Source organism: Chlamydomonas reinhardtii, chromosome 12, assembly GCF_000002595.2.
Source record: "Chlamydomonas reinhardtii strain CC-503 cw92 mt+ chromosome 12, whole genome shotgun sequence".
In the NCBI taxonomy this organism is placed as follows: Eukaryota; Viridiplantae; Chlorophyta; class Chlorophyceae; order Chlamydomonadales; family Chlamydomonadaceae; genus Chlamydomonas; species Chlamydomonas reinhardtii.
This window is the reverse complement of record NC_057015.1, coordinates 2,486,067-2,502,704: the sequence shown is the minus strand read 5'-3', so window position 1 is coordinate 2,502,704 and position 16,638 is coordinate 2,486,067. Positions and strand designations below refer to the sequence as shown.

Genomic DNA, 16,638 nt, shown 5'->3' with positions numbered 1-16,638 from the left:
GAGAAGAAGCATGGGACAGGGGGCGCCGGAGCTTACAAGACGGTACGTCAACACTGCAGCAGTGCAGCTCAGCAGTCAGCACATGCACCGCGGGGCTGGGTGTGCCGACTACCATGTCCCTTTCACACGATGACCCTTCGCTTTAAAGCGTCAATCGCACGTCATACATTCCTATTGACGAGACTCTCTTGTTGAGGATTAAGAATGCTGTGCAATGTATGTTTCAGGGTAGCAAGCCCTTGGTATGTAGTAAGCTGGGCCTGCTGGGCAGTCCGAAAAGGGTCGATCTCAGACCCACAGAAGACCCCCATAGCGCCTCTTGTCATGCTGCATTTAAAGCGACCATGAACACAACAGCACTCACATCACATTATTGGTAAATGTCAAAATTATGCCAGCCGGCCCTAAGCTTTGGCTGGGGGCAGGGGCCCATCACGCCTGTTGCATTGGATCCACACACGAGCACACACACACACACACACACACACACACACACACACACACACACACACACACACACACACACACACACACACACACACACACACACACACACACACACACACACACACACACACACACACACACACACACACACACACACACACACACGAGAGCACACCACGCGATAAGGCGTGTGAACCTCCCAGTCAACGCCAGAGAACCAGCTCACACTATTGTATGCCACGAACAGATACGGTAAATAGCCACGGATAGCCACGGATAGCCACGGAACGTATCCAAGTGACCTAAAAAGCCTGCATGAAGGCTCTCCAGCACAGCATGCGCGCGCGTTACACACTTTCCCCATGCCCGGTCCCCAGCCAGAGCACACACGTCGGCGAAACCGTGTCATTCCCACGCAAAGCAGTTGTGTCAGACGTTACGTCTAGGACCTTCACAATGGACGCACGCGCACAGTGACAGTGGCCACTGTAGGCCATTTGCAGGAGAGGACACCACGTGCGCTTCCCTGCCATGGCAGCCGCGGTTCTTGACCGCTGTATTTCAACCACACAATTCACCTGCGCGGTTCAATCACACTACAAAATTACACTCAAGGCTCGAACCTCCTGCGCCACTGTCAGCAAGCTGTCGACGGTTCTCGCAGCGCATTTGCGTCACCTGGTTGTCGCCGCGCGCAAGGGTATGCGGAGTCCCACAGGGCCCAGCCGAGCAGCTGCTGAGACCCCAGCAAGACAAAGCAAGCCTGCACGACACCTGGCGGCGGCAAGTGGGCGATCACGCGACCCTTGACGTTACCTGCACAAAGCAGCGCCCATCAGACCCGACCCCAAACATTAGGAAGGCCCCAGAATGGCAGCTGGCTGAGTCGTATGGCTATCTCATCAGATCATTTCATCAGATCTCATGCATTCGCAATAGACGTGGGCTCTGCAGGCTCCGCATGACAGACACAGACACAGAAAGGGCACTGCACGAATCTCTAGCAGCCGGTTTCGCATTCCTGCGACAGCAACCTTAGGCAATCGTCCTGCAAGCTTGCACTTGTCCCAAAGATTACCCTGATAAGCGAGCTATAAATACGGCACATTCTCGTCCGCCGTAGTCTCGTCATGTACATCTGGACACCCACGCTTATTTCCACAACGTAAGGGTTGAGAATGAATCCCTATGAACGGTGGTCCATGAATCCCTTGCGGAATCGGGCTGCGTGCGCCGCAGCCTCCCCCTTGCACCGCCTGACTCGGATCCCCAACTTGGTGACCACATGAATGCCCTTATCATCATGCTCCCAAAACTCAACTCCTTCACGGAGCTACGTCCGGCGCCCAAGCCGGCGCCGACAGAGATCGAGCCATAAAATTGCGTTTGGTCGGCCCAAGCCTGTTTCGGGGTGTTGAATGTCTAATACCCACGCGTGAAAAGGATATGTCTTACTCCTATGCACTTTATCGGCCACGTCTGGCGGCATCGCCGGCGAATGCGCCGAACATGAGTAAGAAAATCCGGATTGGTGACCGGACGGCGTGTGCGCCGGCAGGTGGCCTTGCAGTGGCCTTGCAGTGCACCGCAACGACATGCAGAGTTACTGGTGCGATTCGGCCAATGGGTTCGTAATCAGCATCATTACTTCCGGCGCCCGAGGCTGCGTGCTTGGCAGCACAGCCGACGCCACCATTGCCTGCGGCTCTGGGAGTACGGCTGGCACGTGCCTGATCGGGGCCGGTGGTGGTGCCGCCGGCGGTGGCTGCAATGCGGGCGATGCGGGCGCCGACCGCGGCGGCGACAGCCACTGCAGCGGCAGAACTGGCGGCGCAATGCGCGGCGACTGCGCCTGCTGCACAGGCGGCGGCGCCGCCGCAGCGCTCGCAGGCTGGGGCGCTGGACGCAGCGCCGCCGCTGCCGCTGCTGGCGGCGCCGCGCGCGGCAGCGGCCCGGGCCCTGGCGCCGCCGCCATCGCTGGACCCAACACGACGGAGGTGGTGGCTGCTTTTGGTCCAAGAGTGATGGAGGCAGCGGGCTGGCGGACAGCACCACCAGACACACCACCAGCACTGCCCCGCCGGCCGCCGCCCGCTACTGCCCGCACTGCCGCAGCAGGGGCCGTGAATAGGGATACCTCCGCCGCCGCCGGCGCTGGTGCCGACGACGCATATGGCGAGCTGCAATAGCTGCCGCCTCCACCTGCAGCACCCGCGCCCACTGCCATGCCTGCACCTCGGCCCCCGGCCGGGCTAACCGCTAGCGGCCGCGGCGGCGGCGGCAGCGGCGGCGACAGCGGAGCGGCGCCGCCACCGCTCATGCGCTGCTCGCCGGCCTCCAGCGCCCTCATCTCAAGCGCGCTGAGGTCGCCGACTGAGGTCACTGAGGGGATCGAGCTGACGCTGATGAGCCGCCGCAGGGCCGACTGCATGAACGAGCCTTGCGTTGCCAGTGGCGACTGGCCATGCGGCAGCGGCGGAGGCGGCGGAGACGCCGCCGCGCCCAAGGCCGCGGCGCCGGCGGCAGACGCGTGTGGCGGCGGCACTCGGCTCCAGCCGTCACTGCCGCCGCCGGCATTGCCAACAGCCACAGCCGCGGCGGATACGATTGCGCCGGGGTAGCCCCTGCAGCCGTCTGTGGCGTCGGCGGGATCGAGGGTGAAGGCGACTGTGGCGCGCGGCAGTGTGGCGGCGCGCGGCGTGCGGTGCAGGGAGATGGTGGAAGCGCTGGGGGACAGGTCGTCACCGGCGCTGCTGGCGCGGCGCGACCTGCCGTCCTTGCCTAGCGGCTTCCCAATGGAGGACAGGTACAGTTGCGTGCGGTGCGCCTGGGGTGTGTGGGTGGGTGGGGAAGCAGGGAGGCCACGGGCACCAGGGGTGGCATGGTGAGAAGGCGGCCCCAGCGAGCAGCGGTGATCAGGAGCCGTCGGAGCATGAAGGAGCTTTACACACGGTACCCGGAGCCCTGAGGCTGGGACAGGGTGGGTAAGGCGGCACGAGCATGCACCCACACACGCCAGGTCGTACGCACGAGCTGAGGAGGATTGCGTGGATGCAGGCGCATCCTACCTTGTACTTGCGCAGAATGAGTGCTATCAGCGCCACCAGCAGCAGCGTCGCGGTGGCCGAGGCGCCCGCAACCACCCCCAGGATGGTGGTTGACACGCCCGTGTCCGACGTGCTACTGCCACCGGCGGCGCCGACACCCGTGCCGACACCGCCCACCACAGGCCCCACACCCGGCGGCGGGCTGGCCCTGCTGCCCGACGGCGGCGGCCCACCAACTGTGGGCGGGCTGCCGCCAGGGATCACGCCCTCAGGGTTGAGCACAGGAGCGATCGCGGCGCCACCTGGCCCCGCGCCGCCGCTGCCGCCAGCCCCCGGCCCCACCAGCCCCGCCCGCGCAGTGAGAGACTCCACTCCCAACTCCAACGTCACGCCCTCACTGCTACTGCCGCCGCCGCTGCTGCTGCTGCTGCCACTGCTACTGCCGCCGCCGCTGCCGGCGGGACCGATGGCGTTGGCGGCGGGGCCGCCGTTCCGCAGCGTCAGCCCGCCGCCCGCCGCCACGCTCCAGCTGCCGCCAGCTACATCCACCCGCATCCGCAGCGCCAGCACGCTGAGGATGTCCGCGCCCTGCAGGTCGTCCCCACCAGAGGTGGCAGTCCCCACCGAGGCAGCCGAGGCTGTGGCAGCAGTAGCAGTAGAACCTGCACCAACACCTGCACCTGCGCCGACCGCCTCACTGAAGCTGGCTGCGGACGACAGACACAGGTACACCGCAAGAGGCTGCGCCTGTCCCTGCTGCGCCTGTCCCTGCAGGGCCTGAGCCTGGGCTTGTGACGCCAGCGGCGTGAGCAGGCGGCGCACGGTGGCAGCGAACGCGCGTGGATCGACGTCGGGCGACAGCAGGAATGAGAGCGACACCAACGCCACGCCTGCCGCCGCCGTCTGCTCCGACAGCGTCTGCTGTGCGGCGAGGCCGCCCGGGCACGTGGCTGACGCGAAGGCGCTAGCGGCGGCAAATGCAGCCGCTGAGGCGTCGGCGGCGCTGGCCAGCGCCGCCATTGAGGCAGCGGCGCCACCGCTGGCGGCATCTGCCTCCGCTTCTGATGGCGCCACAACCATCAGGCCTTGCTTGGCAGCGGCCTCAGCCGCGGAGCAGGTCACGGTGACGTTGGCCGGCGGCAGACCCAGCGCCGCCGCCAGCAGCTCCGCCTGCGCCGCCGCCGCCGCCTGGCAGCGGCTGGCGTGGCTGCTACTGCCGGTGCCGCTGCTGCTACTGCCGTCATCGGACTGGGTTGTGCCGGGCAGCCGGAGGCCTGCGAGGGCGTACGAGACGTTGTAGGCCGCAAGCGAGGCGTCCAGGACGTCGCCTGTGCCTCGCAGCTGCCGCACCACCAGCTGCTCTTCCTCGCCCACACGGACCTGTTCGACGGCCAATGAGTGATTGGGGCGGGACACGGTTTGGTCGTGCGACAGTGTGAAATTGTGTGTGTGGGAAGGTGGGCCAGGACCAGCAGGGGGGAACGGAAGAGGGGCGCCCGGTTACGCGCGCCCGGCACAATTTTGCAGGCAAGATACTGCCGCGACAGCTCAATCGCTTGGTACAACAATTACGATGGCGTGAATGATCCCACGTGCGCGTTGCAAAGCGAAGCTGAGGGCAACCTTGCGACAACGCAAGAAATCTAGCTACATCACCGTAGGAGGTCCGCAAACATGACATCGTCTGGGCCAATGTCCGCAGTATGTCCCACCGTTTTGCGACCTCCCGGCCCTCGCCAAGTCCGCTAACTACATTAGCTAGCAAGGACTCCTTGAGCGCCTGTAACCACCCCACCCATCACCGAGTCATAACCGGCACTATATCCGCGCAGGCAGAGCATGTGCGTGTCGTAACTTCACGGTAGCTTGCTGACGCGCGTTCCTCACGCTTCGGGCGCCCTGCCAGGTGATAGCACCACACACACACACACACACACACACACACACACACACACACACACACACACACACACACACACACACACACGTAGACACACACGCACCTGCAGGCTGGCGGTGGTGACAAGGTCAAATCCCTCCGGCGCCACTGCCGCGCTCAGCAGCTGCGCACTCTCGCCCGCCGATGTAGACTTGGAGCTCTCCGCCCAGCGCTGTGGGCGCAAAGCGACCGGGAGTCAGGGAGGGCTGACAGCCGCCTCATTTGGGAGCGCACAGCCCACGTCCCCCAAGGCAGCCAGTTGCCAGCCCCACCGCAGCGCACCACCTCTGCCCCGAGTCTCCTCAAGCGGCCGCAACCCGCATGCATGCACGTTTCACCCCACACGGCACCGCACCGCACCACACTTCCGCACCTGCGTGACGGCCTCCGACGGCAGCGAGGGTGGCCGCAGCTCCAGCCGGCGCGTTATGAGCACCTCGGGTCCCAGCGAGGAGCAGGAGGAGCCGCCGCCGGTGCCAGACGCGGCCGCCCTGGAGCAGAGGGGCATTGCATGGTTTCAGGGAAAGCTGGTGACCCTCACACTCCTCACGTGCCACAACTGGCTCCTGGCAGCCCCTTGGTTCCCAAACTTGAAGGCACGCCACCCGCGCAAGCCCACGCCAGGCCAGCGCATGACCCCTGCTGGCCCGCGATATCCGCGCTATGCCACATGTGCCTTCCCATCGACGCCCGGTCCCCCACCACCGCTTACCCCAGCCTCGCCATCCGCAACCGCACGGTCAGCGGCAGTGACGGCGCTGCCGCGTCGCCCTCACCAGCCGACGTCAGCTGCTGGCTCAGTTCTTGCGGCAGATCCAGCTGCGTGGATCCGCAGCTGTACAGCTGCCTGAACGCCGGATCCGGATCCGCACTGCTGCTGTCCGGGGCTGCGGCGCCATCTGTTGACGTCAGATCTTGGCTGACCTGTTCGGCATCGCCATCGGCGGTGCCAAACGTCACGGCGGGCGGCGCAAGCAAGAGCCAGCCGCACTCGGCCGTCGCCGTCACCACCAGCTGGCTGGCCCCCAGGCCGAAGGCGTTTACGCTGCCTAGTTGAACTGGGCCACCGATGTTAGAAAGGTCGCTGTCTAGTAGGAGAGGCGCGCTGGCGCCGCTGAGCAGGCGCCCCGGGTCGATGGTGCCACCCAGGAAGGCAGGAAGGACACACACCGCGCTTTTGGCACCCAATTCATCGACAGTCTGCGTGCGCAGATCAGCGGGTGGCAGATGCATCTAGCAATTGGCGTGTGCGCGACAATTTGGCGGTGGGGCTACTTGGCATCCGCGCGGCAGTACTGCCGCGCTGTAGACAGCTCGTCTAAGACGTTGGGTCAACGGTATATTGTGCACTGTAGCGAGTAACAGTATTGTTCAGTGCCGCAGTCCTTGGACCCACCTGGCAATGCGAGCTGCCATATGCAGACATGTCCTGGCAGCCTGCGTCCCCTTGTCCGTATCTCCATATTTGAGTAGTTTCACTTGACAGAGTACCACTATCCGAGGTGGAGAAGAGCTTGTACGCGGCAGGGGCCCGCAAGCCCACCAGCGCAATCAACGTTATCAAGACCAGCGCTGATGTTGCCTTCATCGTATCACACCTTGGTCTCAATACTTAAAACATTGGGGTGCTATTTGTCACGAACTGTCGGCTTTGGTCACCGGCAGCAGCACACACAGTTGGAAAGTCCGCTGGATGTTATCACTGTGTTGATAGTGTTCCATTAGTCTGTTTGCACATACACCGCATGTAATGGTGAACCCCGCAAGAGAGTACTTCGTGGTGAGTACGCGAGATGTGAGAAGCGCCAGTGGCGTTGCTTTTTCGCTGTGTCAAGTCGTGATTATGATAGAAGTCAGCGTAAATGTTATTGTTGTTGAGCTCACGCGTCACACAATGACCGACTGGGGTGAGGACCGAAAAAAGCATCATGAAGGCGAATGCGTATTCGGCGCCGGTTGCTCATTTCCCCGCATGCGCACACACTTCATTACCTCTCCAGCTCATGTCCTTGACACGGTCGGTGCACATGCATGTCTTCAGCGCTGCGCGCACTGTCGACACTGCCGAGACGGGGTGCCGAGACACACATCCCCGCCCTCCCGACCGCAATGACACCCGCATACTGGAAACTCAGGGCGACCGCACCAAGTGGCCGGAAGTCGCATCTATATACATTAGAATAAGGCATACAGCAATCGGATTCCCGCTCTTGCCCTCCTGAGTATTGCCTATAACACGCCCAGTGTTGCCGTACACTGCTCTTCAGCCTTGCTGCCTCAGACCCTGTCACGGCGTCACCGCTTGCTTGTGTCACATGACGATCAAACTGTACCATACATATCCTACCTAGCCTCCTCTCATGCATGCCCCTACTCTCAGCGCCATCCAAGCAGTGGGCAACTGAGCGGAAGTCCTCAAGTCGGTCCGCACAAGCCCTGCCTGGGTCTACCCATAAAGAATCACCACCCCTCACTTGAGATTTGCATCGCAAATCACAACCCTCACTCGTGCAACCCTCGTCGAAAGCCCCTCGATGCGTCTGCATCCGGTGCTGCTCGCTCCTGTCACCCAGCCACAAAAGCACTCCGCATCACTTGGCTTAGTCCGCTTCCGGCGCCCCGGCCTTGCCGCCGGCACCTCCCTTCGCTCCTGCCGCCTGCTGCCGTCGAGCTTTTCCTTTGGCCGCGCCATGCAGCCGCGCCGCCGCAGCACCATCGCCGCGGTGCTCGCCCTCCGACCCAGCCGTTGCCGCCGCTCCTGCCGCTGCAGAGCCGTTGCTAGCTTCACCGTTCTTCCCCTTCCCCTGACTACTGGTAGTCTCTGCAGGACCAGCTGGGGCCGCTGGGCGGCTGCTGGGGCCCTTGAATCTGTCCGCTGCGGCCGCCGGCTTTGCTTCCCCCTCCTCCGCCTCCTCCTCCGCCTCCTCCTCAGCCTCCTCCTCCGCCTCCTCCTCAGCCTCCTCCCCCGCTGCCTCCTGCTCCTCGCCCTCCGCCTCCTGCTCCTCGCCCTCCAGGTGGCCCTGCTCCGACGCCGCGGTGGAGCCGGCTGACGACGACGGCGCAGGCTCGCCGTCGCGCAGCGGCGGGAACAGGTCGTGCACCAGGTCATTGATGGCGGACAGCGACAGCGCCGCCACCGCGGCCTTGCCGTCGGCGGCCGCGGCCCGGCTGCCGCGCGCGGGCACGGTGGCACTGCGCACCGGCGGCGCCGGCGTGGCGCTGCTGCCCAGCACGGGTGCGGACACGGCGGCGAGGTCGGGGGTGCTCGAGGTCAGGGCGGACACGTCCGAGGCCTGCCGCTCAGGCGCGGGGTGGGCGGCGCCGCCGCTGGTGCTGGCCGCCGCGGTCGAGTCGGTGGCGGGCGGCGGCTCGGAGACGGCCGAGGGCAGCGCGCTGGACAAGGAGTGGGGAATGGTGGCGGCGGAGGCGCCGGAGGCGGCGGTGGCCAGAACCGGTGCCGAGGCGGCGGATGCGGCCACGGCCACTGCGGCTGCGGCACTGATGGTGGACAGGGCGGCGGCGATGGCGGGGTCGGCGGCGGTGTCGGCGGGCTGCCGCAGCTCGCCGCGCGGGTTGATGATGAAGATGCGCTTGGGCTGCATGCCCACCTGCGGTGCACACACAAGGCGCCGTGGGGGAGCAACAGTGTGTGTGAGCAACTGGGCCACAGCGACAGGCGAGGAAAATGAAAGCAAGCCCCGAGAGGCTTTGCCCGTGCCAACACATCCCCACTCGGCACATCCTCAGGCGCGTGTGCCACTGCCACTGCCACAGCCACAGCCACTGCCACTGCTACTGCCACTGCCACTGCCACTGCGACTGCCGACGCCCACGGCGCGCACCTCCTTATAGCTGATCTCGTCTGTGTCGCGGTTGCCAAAGCCGGCGTAGAAGGGGTTCCAGTCGGGCGGGAACAGCGCGCGGATGTCCTGCAGGGTGGCGATCTTGAACTCGTGCGGCCGCCGCAGGATCATCTCCCTGGCGGCCGTATGGGGGGAGGGGGGATGCAGGACATGGGGCACCGCGACAGGTGAGGCGCGTGTGTCCGACAAGCGAGCATCGCACCGCATCCTGTAGTGCTGCCCTGCGTGTTTCCTTCCTCACAGGCATCTGGTACGCACACGCACGCACGCACGCACGCACCTGTACAGCGAGGGCAGCAGGCCGTGCGGCGAGATGATGACCGGCCCCAGCGGCATGCGGTGCTCGCCCTGCACCAGGCTGTTGATGAAGTCGCGCGTGATGTTGGCCTGGCCGATGGAGCGAGAGGACAGGTACATGATCTGGAGGGAGGGGCAGGGGGAGGGGGAGGAGGAGGAGGAGGACGAGGACGAGAAGGAGGAGGGCGCGTGTGTCAGGTGCGGGATTGGGCAGCGGAGAGGACTTATCGACCTAGCGGATCTGGCCCAAGGCCGGCTGAGCGCACATGCTGCCAAGTGCCAGCAGCCCAGCGGTCAAGGCAGCACACTCACAGCTGACACCGCCCCCGCCGCCGCTCCCACGCCCAACAATGCTCCCCAAATCCAGGGCACCAGCAGCTTCCCACGAACACTGCCGCGAATCCCCCCATAAAAAATTGGGGGATTCGCCCTCTCCCTCACCAGGTAGTTGTTCTGGCGGATGTTGGTGAGCAGCTGCGCGATGCCGGGGTGGCTCCAGTCCAGTCCCATGGCGGGCAGCAGGTGGCCCAGCACGTCCGACTTGGTGATGGTGCCGTCGATGTCTGAGATGACGATCTTGGTGCGCCAGGGCAGGTAGTACACGTACGCCTTGAGCTCGGCGCTGCCGATCCTGCGCGTTTGAGGTAGATTAATTTTGTGTCTGTGAAGAGGATGCGGTTCTGTTGTTGCTGTTGCTGTTGTGTGGATAGAGGAGCGTACACACACGAGAGGCGACAGGAGCCCGTCGGTGCACGAAAGCCATGGGAGCCAGTAACAGACCGGGCATGGGTAGACGGATCATACGACGGAGGCGGAAGCGGCACGGGCGCAAGGCTGCCGCACGGCCCAACCCCCACGCCGCCAGATACCATACCACCACGGTACTACCGCACCGGTGCCCACACCACTCACTTGTAGGAGATGGTGTTCTGGCCGTGCCGCAGAGGCAGCGCCGCCAGCTGCTCCGGCGCCGGCGTGAGGCTCTTCTTGGTGATGAGCGCCACGCCGTCCTCCCGCACACGCCGGCTGCCGCTGCCGCGCGCGCCCAGCATGTCGCGCGAGGCCGTGGCCGCCACCAGCCCCTTGTCCTCGCCCTCCTCGCCGGCGCCCAGCCCCGACGACGCCTGGCGCGGCAGTGGCGCCGAGTAGGTCGCGAAGCCGGCGGCGCCGGAGGAGCCCTGCCGCAGTGCCAGGGGGCTGCTCAGCGGCGGGGAGCCGGCGGCGAAGCTGACGCTGCCAGCGGGCACCACCGGCGCCGCCCCCGTGGCGGAGGTGCGGCCGTTCGGGTCGCGTCGGGTGCCGAAGGGCCACAGCCGCCAGCTGCCGCCGCTGCTGGTGGCGACGGCGCCGGGGGCGCCCTTCTTCGGTGTGGCGGTGGCGCTGTTAAGCCCGCCCATGCCCATGCCCATGCCGCCCGGCCCGCCTGGCAAGGCGCCGTCCCTTCCCCCGACCGCAGTCGCCAGCAGCGACGCCACGGCCGCGGCCATGGCCCCAGACACATCCCCACCCGCTCCGCCAGCGCCGACACCTGCACCTGCTCCCACGGCTCCCACGGCGCCCTCCAGCGCCGGCGGCACCCAGCAGGGCGTGTCCGGCGGCACGCGGCACGTGCCGTACGCCAGCAGCCCCACCAGCGCCGCCGACAGCGCCTGCCAGGTGTAGATGGCGCCGGTGGCCCCCAGTCGTACCGCCAGGTCTGGGCTGGACAGCAGCGCGCCGCCCTGCGCCGCAAACGCCTCCTCCGACAAGCGCTGGCCGTCGAACAGCGCCGCCACCACCGGGTACGGCAGCTGCGGCGTCAGCAGCCGGCCGCACAGCGACAGCTCCAGCACCGCCGCCGGCTGCGGCAGCGGCGAGGACGCCGGCGGAGACGGCTGCGGCAGCAGCGCTGTGGCATGCGTAGCCGCGGCGCCCGGGACTGCGACGTCAGCGGCCGGCAGCTGCGCCTGTGATGACACGCGTTGCATGCCGCTGCCCATGCCGACGCCCATGCCAGTAATGGTCCGGCCCACTGCGCCGCCTTCGCGGCCCGCGGCGCCGCCGGCCGCCGCCGCCGCGGCCGCAGCCGCGTCCAACGCGCTGACCGGCAGCGGCGCGGATGCAGAGTGCGGGAACGCGGACGCGTCGTCCGCTGCAAGCGCCCCCAGCTTGATGCCAACGCCGGCGGCGCCCGCGGCCGCAGCGATGCCAAAGTCGCGGTGGACTGCGTGCTGCGTGTGGTCGTGGGGCTGGTGGTGCGGGTGCGGGTGTGGGTGCTGGTAGTGGCCGTGCGCGCCGACAGGGATGCCTTGCCTGTGCGGCCCCGCCACGGCCGCGCCTGCGCCCGCCACGTAGCCCCCTCCCGGCCGCGGCCGCGAGTCGCCGCGCTCGCCGTCACCCAGGTAGCCGCCGTCACTGGCCACCGAGGCGGCGCCGTCCAGCAGGGCGGAGCCGGCACGCCCCGCGGTCGCCGCCGCCGGCGCGCCGCTGTGGGCGTGCGCCGCTGTGTGCCCGTAGCCGGGGGCCAGCGGCAGCCCGGGCAGCTGCGGCTGTGCCGGCGTGGCAAAGGCGGTGGGCAGCGGCAGCGGCAGGTGCCAGGGCGGCGGCGCCACCACGGTGAGCTGCAGCCGCACCCGGCCGTCCGGCAGGGCCCGGATGGACACAACCACTCGCGCCGCCGCAGCGGCAGCGTCGGCAGCCGGCGCCGAGCGCGCCGCCGCCGCCGCCGCATCATCCGCCACATGTGAGCCGGCGGCCCTGCCAGCGGACCGCAGGCTGGTGGACAGCAGGCTGACGGCGGCGTGGGAGCCCGAGCCGGAGCCGTGGCCCGGCAGCGCCCCCTCCGCAGTGGTGGCGGCCAGGCTGTCGCCGGCGCCAGCAGCACCGGCGGCGGCAATGTGGCCGGGCACGGGCCGCGGCAGCGAGGCCAGGTCGATGGGCACGGCGTAGGGCCGCGGCAGCTCCGCGGGCGGCGGCGGCGGCGCGTGGTAGTGTGGGTGCGGGTGCGGGTGGTGCGGGTGTGGGTGAGGGTGCGGGTGCGGGGGGTCGGCAGCGACCGCGGCATAGGTCTTGGGGCCCGTGTGGCCGCCTGCCAACCCAGCAGGCGCCACCGCTTCGCCCCCCGCCCCTGCCCCTGGCCCTGCCGCTGGCCCTGGCCCGAGCAGCGCTGCCCAGTCCACCGACGGCTGCAGGCGCGCCCCCTGCTGGTACTGCTGCTGGTGCCCGTGCGCGACGCCGTGGCCGTCGGGCCGGTGCGGCAGCGGCGGCAGCGCCATGCCGCCATGCGGCGGCGGCGGCGAGGGCCAGGCCGAGCTGGGCGATAGCGCCCCGCACGCCGCGCACATGACCGCCTGCCCCGAGCCGTGCCCCGGCGGAGAGCTGTGCACACCGCCGCCGCTCAGCTGCAGCGGCAGCGGCGCGGGAACGCCGTACGGCCCCATGGCGGACCCGCCGACCGCGCTGCCATCCCGGCCCTGGCTGCCCGCGCGCCCGCCGCCGGGCGCGCCCTGTGCTCCTGCGGCCGAGGCCGGGGAGCGGTGGTTGTCTGGGAAGCCAAACTGGGTGTGCTGCGGCTGCTGCGCCGGCTGGTGGTGTGGGTGCGGATGCGGGTGGCTTCCGCCGCCGCCGCCACGGTGCATGGCCGACCCGGGCGCGGGCCAGTGCTGGTGCGCGGGGCCGTGGTCACCCGCGCCGTGGCCCCGGCCCTGACGCGGCCCAGCGCCGCCGCCGCCGCCGGCATCCGCCCCGTCGCCAGCAGCGCCCGACAAGTGAGCCGGCACCACCGGCGCCGGCGGGCTGCCGAAAGGGCTGCGGCAGGGCGGGCTGGCGCCGCCCGGCTGCCCGGCGCCGCTGCTGCCCGCGGCGCCGCCGCCCGGCTCCGAGCCCGCCTCCGACCAGCCGCGCGGGCTGGCTCCCTCGTTGCCGTCCTCGCTCACCGCCGCCAGGCTGCTGCTGCTGCCGCCGCCGGGGTGGAGGCTCTGCGGGGTTGGCGAGGCAGGCGTTGCACCACGCCGGGCGCGGCCGTCAGCTCCTCCATCATCCACATTAACCTATTTTGGACACAAGCTAAGACCCCACATACTTCATATCAACGGCTTCATTGCGCACAGGAGGGCCGCACGAGCGCCGTGCTGTGTATGTGGGAAGTCTGGCCCACCTGTCGGAACATGTGCGCGGGCCGGGACGCCATCATGCCCGGCGACGCCGACGCCGCCGCCGCCACTAGGTCCTCCCCGAGCGGCGTGGCCAGCGACAGCGTCTCGCGCGCCGACATGAACGACTCGTTGCGGTCGGCGGCGGTCAGCAGCGGAGCCAGGGACGGCGCCTTGAGGAGCGACGCGGGGGAGGAGGTATAGGCGGCAGCCTGCGTGGGCGTGGGCGCGGGCGCGGAGCTTAGGAGGAAGGGGTAAAGGCGCAGGGCACACGGCACAGCTGGTGCCGCTGAGTGCTGCCACGTCCCGGCCCCCTGCGAGGGCCTCGCAACGGGCGCCGCCGTTGCGCCCGGCCCCCACCTCCACACCCCGCACCCCCGCCCAGGGCAGGGCAGCGCAGCTCAGGGGTGAGGCCGCACCTGCTGCCCAAAGGCCGACCCCACGGGCGGGCTGACCGGCGGCGTGGGCGCGATGGCCCCGGTGGAGGCAGCCACAGCCGCGCCGGGCGGCGCCGCGCCCAGGGCCGGCACCGGGGTGCGGCCAGACGCGCCTGTGTAGCCGTACACAGGGGGGAGGGGGCACTTGTGCGCACACATACGCACAGCGCGTGCGCAATAACGTTGCGATATGCATGTTGACACAGCCAAACGTGGGCATAGTTCTTGACGCAATCCAAATCGACCTCTCTTAAGCAAGCTCCACTTTCAAGGTTCTGCACCAAAAGCTGGAAGCCCTGGGATACCAGCCTGTGAAAATACCTTCCAAGCAGCACGTCATTCCTCACCATACTACCACACCGTGGCCTGGGTGTGAGTATGGTGATAATTGACGTGCTGCTTGGAAGATATTTTCACAGGCTCGTACCTCAGGGCTTCCAGCTTTTGGTGCAGAACCTTGAAAGTGGAGCTTGATTTAGAGAGGTTGAGTTGGATTGCGCCAAGGACCGTGTCCAAGTGGCTGAGCTGTATACATGCACGGCGGGGCCTGGGACGTGTCCCACAATCATGAGTTCCCATGCCAAAACACTTGACATATCCCCAGACGATTCAAACAGGAAAACGACCGAGCCAAAATCGATGACACGCTTCCCCACTCACGTGACGAGGCGCCATTAGCGGCAGCGCCGGCAGCTGCGTCCGAGGCCCCGGTCCCCTTGCGCGACACCTTGCCCCCGCCAGCGCCGCCCGCCCCCTCTATCCGCTGCCGCACTGCGGCCAGTGTCTCGCCCGCGGCCGCGCTGCCGCCGGCGCCGGCCTCCGCGCCCTCCGCCCCGCTGGAGTAGCCCGAGGGCGGCGACATCATGCCGGCCAGCAGCGCGTCCTGCTCGTCCTCGTCGCCTGGGATTGCGGTAGGAGGGAGGGAGGCAGCAAGGGAAGGGGGGAGGGAGGGAGGGAGGGGGGGAGGCAGGGTTGAGGTGGGGAGGACGCGTAGGAGGTGAAGATGGCCACAGGGATGGGTGCAAGGAGCGGCGGCGGCAGTTTGCGGGAGCGCGGTGTCTGGAAACCGCCTGCCATACACCTCCACTGCCCCAGACTTGTAGCCATGCCTTATGTGCATGCATCGTGCTCTGTGAGACTGCCGAGTGCTGGCCAGCGCGGGCCAGCAGGCAGCACCCCCGTGCAGTGCCCGCCAACTGCTAACACCTGCTGCCCGCCAGCACAGCCCTGGCCTCGCACCCCCCTCCTGGGCCAAGACCCTGCCTGGCCAAGCCCACGACAAGAACGGCCCTCTTGGCCCTCTTTCCCGCATGCTCATGACGGCTTGCACTCGGACGCTGCCGCACCTTCACGGGCCTCCTCGGTCTCTGCCGTAAAGTAGGCCTGACCATACATGCCGATGTGCATGCTGAAGGGAGCGAGTTCGCCTGCGTTACGCAGTGGGAAGCCATACGATGACCTTCTATGCAACTTTCAGTGCCCAAAGTGCTTCTTACCATTCACGTAGAGCTTTACATCGCGCTCGCGGGTGCGCATGGCCGTATATTTGCCAAACCGCACTGCGTGCAAGGGCCGGTGTAATGTTTCAGGTGCATCCAGAGGGTGAGCAGTCCATCCTAGCGCAATTTACCATAGAAGGGTGTTGCTTTCCTGCTGCCATCGGGTTGTTCGACGACCAAAATGTCCACAGCACCGCTGAGGTGTGGTGCAATATTTGTCACAGCCCCCAAGATGGCGCTGCCTCCATACACGACGCCACTCTGAATGTGAGCAGGATGCGGTTGGCCAGGGCCAGGCAAGCGGTTTGTGAGCAAGGCCCAAACTGCCCAAACGCCCACGCGCACAACATCCTCTTGATTCATGGGATCTCAATTGCAAATTTCACCTTGACGGCTTGTGAAACGCGCGTGGAAGTGCGAACCCTGGCCGGCTTGGGCGCACTGTCCGCGGTAGCTACACCCGGCCCCGTCGCTGGCTGAGACATCCTGTTCTGTCACTCTAACAAATCAGGAGAAGGATTTTACATGGCATTCTCGCGAACTCGTAAGGCACGAGAAACCTATACGCGGAAGTTGTTGTTGCTATGTCAGAGTGCGTACGCTGTGCTTAGGTAATGTGTCTGTCGAAGCAACAGTCGGCTATGAAATGACGGCTGCGATAGCATCTTGAGCAAAATGCCCCGAACATTTCTTCCGGTTCCCCATGTCGCTGGCACCCCACCTCGCCGCTTTACCCCGCCGTGCGTCACGTGGAGCAGCTCGTCACGCGCTCGTGTGTCTGGGGAAATCAGCTAGCAGTGTACGCGCCGAGGAGATCGGCGCCAAGAGCCCGCCTTGGAGCAGTCCTGGAACCCGCTCGTACGGTCAAACATGCTTAAACGCTGCGGAGGAAGCCGGTGCTCGTGCCTGAGGCTCCCTTCCGGAGCCCCCCAGGTCGGCAGAGTCGCACCGTACCGCCTGCATTTCTTGTCAGCCAGGG

At 66.8% G+C, this 16,638-nt stretch overlaps 2 protein-coding genes across 2 annotated transcripts; both read right to left on the bottom strand.

The window, feature by feature from the left end:
• Positions 1-20: 20 nt before the first annotated feature.
• Positions 21-7,032, bottom strand: CHLRE_12g506550v5 (uncharacterized protein). The gene is made up of 6 exons (XM_043068158.1): positions 6,830-7,032; positions 6,146-6,633; positions 5,807-5,924; positions 5,498-5,605; positions 3,516-4,874; positions 21-3,274 (listed from the first exon to the last, which is right to left on the bottom strand). Exons 1-6 carry the CDS (start codon positions 6,857-6,859, stop codon positions 2,051-2,053), a joined length of 3,327 nt encoding a protein of 1,108 aa, XP_042918209.1. The 5' UTR covers positions 6,860-7,032; the 3' UTR covers positions 21-2,050.
• Positions 7,033-7,140: 108 nt separating this feature from the next.
• On the bottom strand, positions 7,141-16,292 carry CHLRE_12g506600v5 (uncharacterized protein). Its single transcript, XM_001690959.2, has 12 exons — positions 16,046-16,292; positions 15,791-15,920; positions 15,657-15,719; positions 15,507-15,587; positions 14,821-15,060; positions 14,143-14,273; positions 13,729-13,935; positions 10,506-13,549; positions 10,035-10,224; positions 9,577-9,716; positions 9,276-9,411; positions 7,141-9,041 (listed from the first exon to the last, which is right to left on the bottom strand). Exons 1-12 carry the CDS (start codon positions 16,142-16,144, stop codon positions 8,034-8,036), a joined length of 5,469 nt encoding a protein of 1,822 aa, XP_001691011.2. The 5' UTR covers positions 16,145-16,292; the 3' UTR covers positions 7,141-8,033.
• Positions 16,293-16,638: the final 346 nt, after the last annotated feature.

Bases quoted from the DNA above. Each gene is read 5' to 3' on its own strand.
- CHLRE_12g506550v5 (XM_043068158.1), bottom strand. From the start codon at position 6,859: ATGTCTGCATATGGCAGCTCGCATTGCCAG. The intron at 4,875-5,497 runs GTGCGTGTGTGT...GCCGTCGAACAG, and splicing joins TCACCACCGCCAGCCTGCAG to GTCCGTGTGGGCGAGGAAGA. The intron at 3,275-3,515 runs GTAGGATGCGCC...CACACACCCCAG, and splicing joins TCATTCTGCGCAAGTACAAG to GCGCACCGCACGCAACTGTA.
- CHLRE_12g506600v5 (XM_001690959.2), bottom strand. From the start codon at position 16,144: ATGTCTCAGCCAGCGACGGGGCCGGGTGTAGCTACCGCGGACAGTGCG. The intron at 15,921-16,045 runs GTGAAATTTGCA...GCTCACATTCAG, and splicing joins GCGTTTCACAAGCCGTCAAG to AGTGGCGTCGTGTATGGAGG. The intron at 13,936-14,142 runs GTGCGGCCTCAC...ACGCCCACGCAG, and splicing joins GGTCGGCCTTTGGGCAGCAG to GCTGCCGCCTATACCTCCTC.